Raw genomic sequence first — 11,283 nt, forward strand, 5'->3', positions numbered from 1 at the left:
GTCCTAACCCTTTCACAGCTCTCCAGCGCTGAAGATGTGAAATACAGTGTGAAACAAAAAGACAACAGGACCATCCCTGAACTTAAAAAATTCATCAAAACCCAGTCTATGCATCAGGAGTGACAGATTTAAAGATTTCACTGTTGATGTTAACAGTGACATTTGAAGCATGGGAAGGAGAGCAACAACCCCTCCAAAATATCAGCAACCACTTTCAATTATAATGAAACAACACATCAAAAATAGAAATTTAAGACTGAAGAGCCTTTAATGCCTTGCTGAGTATCCAGGGCCAGCAGTAAACAACATGCTGATACACTTTACCCAGCGCACAGCGTTAGTGCTGAGCCAAATGGGCTGAGCCCAAATCAGAGTGAAATTTCAATGCACGAAGTTGAACTGTAAGATAAGGGACCGTAATCAAATTACACCACAAACAGGTCCATTCATCCATAAGCATTATCACAGAGAGAGGATTGAATTACAGTTTGGAATAAAACAATTTAAGAAATAAAGAGCAAATTTATTATCTATTTATTATTTTCCTGTGGCCAAAGAAAATTTCCCACCTTCATACAAGAATGCTATCGGAGGTGAATCTGGGGAGAACACTGAAATACTTAATTATGAGGCTGGAAAAACAAGAAGAGTTTGAGCTGTGTTATTTACATTCCCATTCCTCTTTCTGAATAGAGCAACAAAGTCAACAAGCTAAGTGAAGACACAAGAACATGCAATTGCACTTCAAGTTGTTTTGCTGTGAAAGGCCTAAGCAGCTTAAATACATTCAATAAACCAGCCAGAGTATTTTTTTCCTCCCTCTAAAAAAAATATAAAAATCTCACAGTGCCTTCCACTACGTTTTTTCTTCTTTTCCCCGAAAGCTCTCACAATCCATTTTACTCAATACCACAATTTTTAAAGAGAACCAAGTGCAAGGCATGCATTGCCCCTCATCCTCCTCCAATTTGGCAGCATTGAAAAAGCACCTTTTAAAACAAACACACGTGTGGCCGATTCTCTCTTTCAGTAAGTGCTGGAAGGGAAAACAACCAGGAAAAAAAAATAGCGAGAGGAAAAAAAAACCACCAAGCACCACTGCTCCTCCTCTCGCTGCTGTTGTTGCCTTTGTTGTCCGGCGGTCGCCCCGCGGCCGCCGGCCCCGGCCGGGCCCCCCCGGCCCCACCTGTTCACTGCCCGCCCGGGGCAGCGCGCAGCTCCGGGCAGGGCAGCGGGAGCCCCGCCGGGACCCGAAACTCCAGCGCTGACCCCCAGGACCATCTCCCAGGCTTGTGACTGGGGACGGGGGTGTGAAGAAGACTCAGGTGTCCCTCCCTCGTCCCCCCCACAAACGCTGCCCTCTGGAGAGGAGGGAGAACCCCCTGCCCCCAGCACCCTGACTTCGTGCAAGGACTGTGCCCTCAGCCACCCAGCACCCTGCCCCTTTGCAAGGAGGGTGTCCCCCACTCCAGCACCCTGCTCCTTTGTAGGAAGGGGGGTACCCTACCCCTGTGCAAGGAGCGTGCCCCCCACCCCAGGACGCTGCCCCCTTACAAGGAGAGATGTCCTCCATCCCAGGACCCTGATTTTTTCAAAAAGAAGGGGCGCCCCCCAGCCTATCAACCCACCCCCGTGAAAGAAGGGGGCTACCCTACCCACTTGCGAGGAAGGTGCCCCCCACCCCAGCCACTTCACAGGGACAGAGGGTGCCCCCCACTCCAGCACCCTGCCATTCTGCAGAAGGAGGGTGCACCCCCAGCCCCCCTGGAGCAAGAAGGATACACCCCGAACACTCTGCCCCCTCGCAAGGGAGGTGCCCCCCAGCACCCTCTCTCCTCGCAAAGGGGGTGCCCCCAACACCCTGCCCCCTCGCAAGGGAGGTGCCCCCCAACACCTCGTCCCCTCGCAAGGAGGGCACCCCCAGCCCCCGCTCTGCCCCATGCCCAGCACCTACCTCGTCTTGGAGGACAGGAAAGCAAGTTTGATTAATCCATAGGTAAACAACTGGATGCTCTCCTTGGCTATGCTGGCCACTCTGAGCCTGTGCTCTAGGATATGCAGTTCCATCTTTTCCTCTTTCTCATTTGTAGTTCATCTATCCCTGGGGTTTATTTTGTGTTTTTGAATGGGGAGGGGGAGGGGGGCTGTTATTGTCGGTGCCTTGTTTTTTTTAATATTTTTTTTTCCTCTGGCTCCTTCTCCCCCTTCCCGGTTCCGCGGGCGGGGAGAGGCGGGCGGGGGGGTAAGATGATGGAGCAGAGGGTGCAGAAGTTGGGGAGGCCGGCGGGGCGCGGAGCGGAGCCGGGCAGGGAGGGAGGCAGCGGAGCCCGGAGTGCCGAGCAGCTGGTGCTCGCTGGAACAAACAACTTGCCACTCAAGCCCGGCCCAGCGCGCCTGCGCGCCGCCCCGCCGCATGCCGGGCCTTGGAGTCCGCGCCGCCGCCGGACGGGACGGGGCGGGCCCGTCTACCCGGCCCTACGAAGGGGCGGCCCGGGCGGGCCCGTCTACCCGGCCTCGGGGAGGGGGGACCCAGGCTGCCCACCGTCCCGTCTCTGCCTTCGGGGGCGACTTTGAGCAGCCACTTGAAAACAATAAAATTTATTTACAAGTATTTGTAAGGGAGCAGGTTTTTTGTTTTGTTTAATTTTCGTGGCACCTATTGTTCAACTCAGACGGGGGAGGCGCATAGAGCACCTGGGAAATCACAACCCAAAAGCCAGCGGAAAGGAGAACTTCAAAAGTTTTCATTAGCAACAAGGAAATACTAAAACCTTACCCTGTCTGTTCTTCAATGTGGCAGACAGGGAGTCCTCATCTGTTCCCCTGTAAAGCAAAAATCAAGTGGAAAGAAAAAAAAAACCAATTTGCATGCAAGTATCACAGAGGTAAAATCACAGTTGTTAGGATCATAAAAGCAGCCTTGTGTGTGTGACAGCTGGTGGTGTTGGAAGGGTGAACGGCCTGTTCATCCCAGTCCTCACCGCACTCCTCGATAAGGAGGTTGAGGGGAGGCTGGAATGGATGGGCCTTCAAATCAGAACCCAGAATGGGGGCAGCTCTGCCACCGAGACACTGACCCCAGCCACAGTGCTTGTGAGCATCAGTTCATCTGCACAGAGCCCCACAACCACCACGCAGACTAAAACAGGAATTCAATTCGGGCGTGGGGTATTCTTAAACAGAACTTCAGCGCAGGGCTCCCTCTGACTTCAGATCACACCAGTTCTGCCATGAACACAACAATAATAATACCACCTAGATCACTATGGCACTATTTAGTAGTATATCTCCAACAGGCTTTATGAAGATGATCAACAGCAATCCTTTTGTTCTACACATGGGGAAACTGAGGCACAGGATGTGTCCAAAGGCATAAGATCAGGGCTCAGTTGGCCAAGCCCCACTTCAGACCATTCCTCTTCTCTATACAGAAGGAAGAGCTTCTGCAGCTGTAAATTAAAGTTTTAGGGCCTATGTTCTTGTGGCAGAAATCCCTTGAATCCAGATCTGGAGACAAGCTTCTGAAACTAGGATTTCCAAACCCTTTCAGTTCTGTTAGTTCCCACTGCATGGCTGCATTTCTCCCCTGGACAAGTCTGTTCCTCCGCTATGGCCATGCTTCTAAAAGACCATATCCGAACAAGAAAAACTTTAAATTAGAGGCACCCATATCAATAGTTAGTCAAAATTATCCAGAAGAAAGACAAAGATAATATGTCAAATCTCTATTTTTTTAAAAGCCTTTAAAAACCAAGGAGTTGTTTTCCTTTATTGCCTCACAGAGACACTCAGATGACTGTAGGCATTGCATTTTAGGAAGCTGGAGAGAGTTTTTAATCTGCTTCCACTGCCAGTTCAAGGTCTTGGTCTTCAAAGCTCTGAAAGTGTCTGTGCCCAGCTACAAAAAGTGCCTGCACCTGCATCTACAAATCACAGAGATATCCGTGTTCCTACGGGACAATGCAGACCACAGAGGCCAGAAGGAAGCAGCCAGGGACAAAACATGCACTATCAAGGTTGCCGTGAGCTTCCAGAGGAAATCAGACAAATGTAGCTTGGATCACTTCTAGAAAACTCCACAAAATTTTGCTCTTTCAAACATTTTTCCATTATAATCAGGACAACATCCATGACATCAACTCTTCCCCTTTCCACTTACAGAAAAAATATGCTGCCCCCAAGCAAAGCTTTCTCAAGCCAGAGAGGCCAGACACTCCAGGAAAGCCACCAGGGATTATGCTATTACCAGTCTAATTACCAGAGAAAATGCTTACATGAAACAATGAGATATGATACAACAGACCCAAAGGTAAAACCAGTAGGGACCTTTTGAAGCAAGCAAATCATCAGAGACTTTGTTCTGCCTGCAGGGAAGGAGAAAAGACGCCCTGAGTTAGTCATCTGGATTTACTAAAAAAAGAAGAATCAAGCAAACAAGCACAAAAAAATCCCCCCAAACCCACAAAACACGAAAATACTTCTTCATTTTGTAAGTTTACATCTGGTACTATCCAACATTGCAATTTCTTTCCTAGGTCTGTTCAGCTGCTATGGTTTCCCAAGCCTTTCAAAGACGGCCTGAAGGCCTCTTTGAGCTAGAAACACAGACCTCATGGCTACATGAACCTTCACATAGTTGACTGTAGGAAGCATTTGAAAAATATAAAGCCCTACCAACACCCAACCTAATTTTCTACACATGAAAAATATGCCTAGCTCAGCACAGCAAATTTTTTCAAGAGCAGGCAACCTGGCAATTAGCCAAAATACTATTAAGGGCCCCTCCTCCAGCTGTCATTAGTATTCACATCTCTCTCTCCCCTGTTGCCAGGTATACCTGGGAGATTCCATGCAGGGAGCAGCCTAGAATGTGTTGTTATTATATATAACATGCTATAATATCTTTTGATTGCTGCAATTCTGAGTTTTTAGGGTTTTTTTGCAGCTCGAAAGGACTCGCTTGGCCCAGCCACAGAGCAGGGACCTGTTGTGCAAGATGAAGTAACCACACTTTTTTATTAAAACCAAAACTCGTTCCCTGCCCACACAGCCTCCAGTGTCAGTTACCGCAGCACATGCTGGGCAGACAGAACAAAGAAACGGGGAGAAGGGACAAGAAAACAGGAAGATGAGATAGCAGCAGAACAAATCTCTGTATGAGGACCAGGCACCATGAGTCATGTCCTGCCTGGATGGAGAGCAGAGCACTTATGAGCCATCATAAATAGATGAGATTTCTAAGTGTTCTAGGTCAGATATCACCCATAACGCTGAGCAAAACTTGGGGTTTGATGCCTGGAGGCGGTGCGGTTTCCCAGTAGAAGAATGCAGACTGTATTTGGACTGACGGTCAGTTTTCATATAGCTTCTGCTCATGATCAGAAGAACCTTCTCAGTGGTGAGCAAGGCAAGAGCCATCTCTCTGCCCTGGGGCACCATCTGGATGTGGGGTCCTCAGAAGGAACGCAGTGTTTTGTGTAAAATGGGAGTTTAAAAAGATAGTTTGTATTTTTGCCTTGACTATTTGTCTCAGCAGCAACCAAGGTACAGCCAGACACAGGTCACCAACAGCCCCATGAGAGACTCCACCTTTCAGGAGTCTGAGTTTTGTCTGCTTGTGAAATTCCTCATCTGCCCGCAGATTGCTTCCAAACCAACCTGAAACACTCCGCAACAATCAGGCTTTCAGGAAATCAAACTTTTTAAAAATGTTGAAACAGTTTAGGTGAAAGGAATGTAATTACACGCCGTGATGAAGAGTTCATGAAGATCAACACCGTACACAGAGGAAAAACTAAAGGAGTATTTCTAATCACATGAGTCACCATGTTTTATGCAGTTACTCCAACAAGATATTTCAGTATTATTTAGATGATGGAAGGAAGTTCTCAAATAATTTGTGGTCTCTTCTGATACCATAAAAAAAAGCCCCAAATTACCCTATTTAGTTCTGAAAGATGACGCTATGGTAGCCTTTCGCAGATGGATTTTAACATGCAGCATCTCAATTTTTTGGCAATAAAACCTCATTTAAAAATACATAACTTAGATTAAATTATCTCATGCGATGTGTACGACATTGCTGCAAATCTAACACTGCTTGGTCGTTGGCAGAATTACATTCTTCTTTCAGAAACATCTGAAGTTCAACAGCATCTTGGCCTCTGACTAGGGCTTGTAACAGCTTCTAAGATCTAAAATAGCAGATAATACAAGTCCTAATGGGAATGATGTAATGGCAATACCCTGGATAAATATGCCCAAGGCAAGAAGAATCCAGCGTTGCAGTAGTTTATACCAGCATTTGCTTTTCTGCAGTAGACACAGCATATGAAGTTCTTAGCACCATTGATAGCTCTGGTGTGAAACCAGGGTCGGTGTGCATTTCTGGGGTCCCTTTCAGACCCCGTACACAAAGGACACAGCAATCTGTTCCAGTTTCTAAACTCAGAGGGTACTTTTGGAATGCAGACTGTGTTTGGAGCTTTGAGGGCTGGAGGTATCTTCAGGTCACTTGGTGGTTTTGACCAAAAGGGAAGCCACCACATTTCTTAACAGCCTTAACAAGTTTACTCCAAAATGAAAGTTACTTAGTAACTATAATTATCCTAGAACTCCTTGCTTAAGTTAAACAGGCCTTTTTGACCCAGGGAGGGTAATGCTTCTTTAGACAAACAGGTAAACAAAGGCACAGAAAGGCAGGCAATGAACCAAGGTCACACCATCAGTTGTTATCATTTTGGAAGTACAGTTCATAGGCCACTGGCTGACCATGCAGCCTCTAGGAGGTTGAGGCAGACAGAATGGCTGACAAGCTGCTATCTTACACTTCAGTGACAAATGGTCTCCTCTAGAAATCCAAAACAAACAACAGTTCTTTAAGAATAATCATATGTAAAATGTTTTTTAAAAGCAGGGGTGGGGGGAAGCTTCCCAAATGATAGCTTCTGGGTTTGCTTGTGAAAAATCACCCATTTGTTTAATTGAAAAGAACAATTTATCAGGCTAATTTCCTTCTAGCAACCAGAGACCTTTCAAAACTTGATTGCAGTTAATGTGCCAGTGTCTTAAAGCATTTTATTTAACTATCAAATAAGCTAATGAAGACCTTTAATTTACTGTTGAAGTACAGAGTGTGCTGAACAGGTCAGACACTTCATGCTCCCAGGGTGGCCGAGGTGCAGATCAGACTCTGCTGTTGCATCAGTTCCTCATTGTACAACTAAACACCTTGGTCAGGAAGAAGAAAACCTCACATCTGGGTTCCCCCACTTATGTTCTTATGCTTTGGTGGCACCTAACAGCGACTGTCCTGGAAGAGCAGAAAATGATGGGACTTTTGGGCTGGTGAAAGGAAGCTTTGGCAGCTTGTAAGCAATGTTACACTGCTTCTGGAGAGAAAAGATGAAATTGCACATACCTGTCATGCACAGTTGGGCACAGCAACTGCAGCACCAACCCACTGCAAGGAAATTACCAACATTCAGTTCACCTCAAATTGGCAGGTGAGTATTGTCCCCAGCTAAAGCAAGCAAAATTTGCTCAAGTTGGGCCTGCAAGGAGCCAAGCACAAATATTTGGTCTTGGTATTTTGTTCCAGTTCCTTGTTCTCTTAGCTAGTGGCCAGCAAAGCTTGTCCACATCCTTGGAGATTCAATGGCTACAGCCACCCGTATGAAACCCTCGTTCTCAGTAGCACCAAGATGCATAAGTCACACCTATGGCTTTACTGGAAATGCTCCAAGTCTGGAAGGTAAAATGATTTCAACAAAAAGAGAAAAAGTGGTGCATGTCTGGCTGAACCAAAACATCACATGAGATAGAAGCTGAAAGTTTCCTTACTGATCGGGTGAGGTACTCAAAGCCGTCTGCTACAGTAAGTATTATTGAAACAGACTCATTTCAGCCCATTAGCTCTATGCAAAGCCAGGTAAGTCATGTCCACTTCACAAAGGCTGAAAAATCATTGTTGATGCAAAAATGAGGCAGCATAGCTCAGGATGTGGGAACAACATCTTCACAGCTACTAGGAGGTGTTAAAGATGACCTCATCTTCTCATGTACTTCTGATACTGAAATAGGCAATTGAAGAAAATACCCCCCACCCCACCAGCCTCATAAAGATCAACACATCTGCAAACACATTCTGCAAACCTAAGGGAAGAAAGCCAGATTGTAGCCTGCCTTATCTCTTCTGCCTTGCTAAATGTATTTCAGGCCTCGAGCATCACATGACTGCACATAACGCGTGGATACAATAACTAATGTGGCTTTTATAACGGATCAGCAGGGATCAGCAATGTTGAACAAACACCCTTATTTGCAAAAGCACCTTCCCAGCCCATGGAGCAGGTGACCTTGTCTCCCAAGGGTTATAGTGTAAAGTTAATGATCCGCAAATTAAGGATTAGAAACTCGTGTGAAATTTATCCACAACTCCCCCTTAACCTCACCTTTTTGCACTGAGTCAAGCAAACGCTGTCACTGCTGTATGGAAGGCCGGTGTGATAAAACAGGCTGTTTCCTGACAGTGCAGGAAGCAGCGGACAGTGAATTTTCTGCTAGAAGGCACCTGCTGGTGGCGACGAGATTTCACAAGAAAGCATAGATCAGTCTCTTGTTGAATGCCCTTTGTTACACCCCCAACTGAAGAACTTAACCCATCTCTCCTAGTCCCATTGAGTAGGTAGGACTCAACAGCAATCTGGGACCTCCTAAGGACCAGGCCAATCTGTAAGCTATTAACATTTTCCATAACAGTTCTCTACACACTGCAAAGTTCTGATTGTACAGGATGAAATCCTGTATACTCCACTGGACCACGGGATTTAGGTGTAAGATTTAACTCTGGATTAAATGCCACATGGAAAGATTCCCTGCATGTTGCCTCTCACATTCTCAATAAATTACACCCCACCTCTCAATGGTGAGGCGGCCTTATTTGCACACGTATTCATAGAGTAACCTCATGTGCACAGAGGGCAGCACACCGGCACCTCTGACAACTGCTGTAGCTGAGTTGGGCTCACACGGTTTTGCCATTTCCACTTGAGGACCCCTTGAATCTTCTGGGCAGCAGAACCTGTGGATAAGCCCTGGGGGGCTTTTTTGACTTTGTGGGTCTGTGAACACCATGCTCTTTCCTCACTAGGGACACTCTGGCTGTGGCAATGCATTTACTGCAGTTGAAGCTGGCTTCAGAAGTTGCAGCCTGCCCTAAGGGACTAATTCCTACACATTTGCTGTGCTAGTCAAAGCTTTTGCCTGGCTACGGGACTGACAGGGAACTCCTGTGACAGAGATTTGGAAAAGAGGAGGAAACAGTGAATATTTTAAATGCACTCTAACGCCTGCTCCCTTTAAGAGAAGCTGAGGCAAGCTGGCAGGAATCCCAGTGAGACACGGTGGCTTTGCTGAGACAAAGCGGGGCCTGTTGGTCATTTGTAAGAGGTGGATGGTCTGAGCCAGCACGTCCACATCTCTTTGCAGGAGCTCCAAGAAGGAAGCAGCCAGGTCTCTAACAGCCTGCATTTCCTGCAGCACATTGTTAGCATCCATTCCCTCCTGCTTGGCCTCTTCAGAAGGGTCTTTTTTTACATGATTACTTCGATACAAATGAGTCTTCCTGGAGCGATTTAGATGATAAAGCCCAGTTGTTCCCATAGTCTCCAACACGGGGTCTTCCTTCATGTATCGCAACCCTTGCAATTCCAGACAAGCACATTCCAGCAAGTACTTGAAAACACTCTCCTCCTCTTGCCTCCCATACCAGGGCAAGATTCTTAACCCATTGTTGTCCCTTGAAAACAGGACACAGCAGCATGCACAACAACTACTCTGCTGCACTCCACGCAGATTAATACTAGAAACAGCAAAACCAAACTGAACTATGTACTACAGAGATGTGGAAGTAGCTGCATGATTAGGATATGTACCTGCATTTGCCTACACAAGGCCTGCTTCTGTTACACTTGGGAGTCATGTATAATTGCTTCAGGTTCCAATTTGTGAGTGCAAAAATCACGGAAATATCACAGTTATCAATGCAGAGAGCTAGAAATGTGTTTTCACATCTTCAGATTGCGTGTTCCACCACAGTGACCAGGGAATACTTTTTACTTGGTTTATACACCATATTTGCAGCTTCATGGATGCTGCAAAGGAGGAGCTGCTGAAATAAATTCAGCAATGAACACAACGAGCTACAGAACTGGACCATCTTGCCTTTAATCCTGTTTCTGACAGCAGCAAAAGCTGATGGCAGAATGTAAGAATCGGATGTTTTCTAAGCCTCTTCTGCTGCACTTTGTCTAGTGTCTAACAGGTACAAAACCTCACATTCTTCTAAACCACTCCTTGGACCTTGAGCCTTTATTTTAAGAGTAAAATTTTAGTAGTGATAATCTGAGTGCCCCGAGGAACTAAAGCTGAATTGAGGAACAAAGAGTCTTTAAGACAGCAGGGGAAAAAACCACTGAGATATTTTAAAATGGAACATTACAAACACTGAAAACAAGCAGACTGCAGAAATGGGGCAGCAAGACACACAGGGGAGCAAGTGGAAGGAAGCAGAGTCAACTGCATTTAACTGCATCGAAAGTTTGCTTTATATAAAACATTTGCACTCCTAGGCTTAAATCACTGCTTTCCTCTGCCACTGACTCCCAATGAAAAACAGCAGCAACGACAACATGGCAAATGTTCCAGATTTGAGGATCAAGGGAGGAATTCAGGTATGAGGTTCTAGAATACGGTCACAGATATTCCCCCTCCACCCCCAGCTGCTTTCTCTCCCCCTTCTGTAACCACCCATGTCTTTGTCTGGAGAGCTGACAGGTTTAAATAGAGCATATAAAACTGGCTGCTTTCAAGACCCCATTTCTGCCTCTATCAGCCAGCATGTAACAGACTTCTTTACACTCAGAATCACTTTTTCAAATCTCAGTTTTGTTTACTTCAGGGCTGTGTTTCATGTTATGCTGTTATTTATTTTAATGAACTCTGCCTACTCTATAATTTGCTTCAAACTAGGAGATCTTCGGAGCTGTTATGCTACACACAAATTCAGGATGATACAGCAAAGTAACCTAAATGGAATGGGGCCAAACAACATGTAATCATGTCAAACAAGGAGGGAGGGTTTAAAGTGCAGAGGGAGATGGGTGGGGAGGAGATGCAATAAATACTGCACACAAAACCAATGCTTCTTACTGTAGATGAGGCCTGACAAACAGGAGGACAGCTCTGGCTGAGAGGGAGAGCAGGATCTGGCAGTCAGGTGGA

General features: G+C 46.1%; 1 protein-coding gene across 2 annotated transcripts in view; it reads right to left on the bottom strand.

Moving 5' to 3' along the window:
* The window catches only part of CASTOR2 (cytosolic arginine sensor for mTORC1 subunit 2), a 116,554-nt gene extending 114,183 nt beyond the window's left edge, over positions 1-2,371 (bottom strand). The window contains exon 1 of one of the 2 annotated variants that reach the window (XM_082068592.1): positions 1,955-2,370. In XM_082068592.1, the coding sequence (XP_081924718.1) occupies positions 1,955-2,067 (113 nt within the window). In that variant the 5' untranslated portion in view covers positions 2,068-2,370. Of the gene's footprint in view, positions 1-1,954 lie in introns of both variants that reach the window. The other variant, XM_082068593.1, reaches the window with a different exon arrangement.
* Between the last annotated feature and the right edge of the window lie 8,912 nt (positions 2,372-11,283).

This window comes from Streptopelia decaocto (genome assembly GCF_964273445.1).
Source record: "Streptopelia decaocto genome assembly, chromosome: 18".
NCBI lineage: Eukaryota > Metazoa > Chordata > Aves > Columbiformes > Columbidae > Streptopelia > Streptopelia decaocto.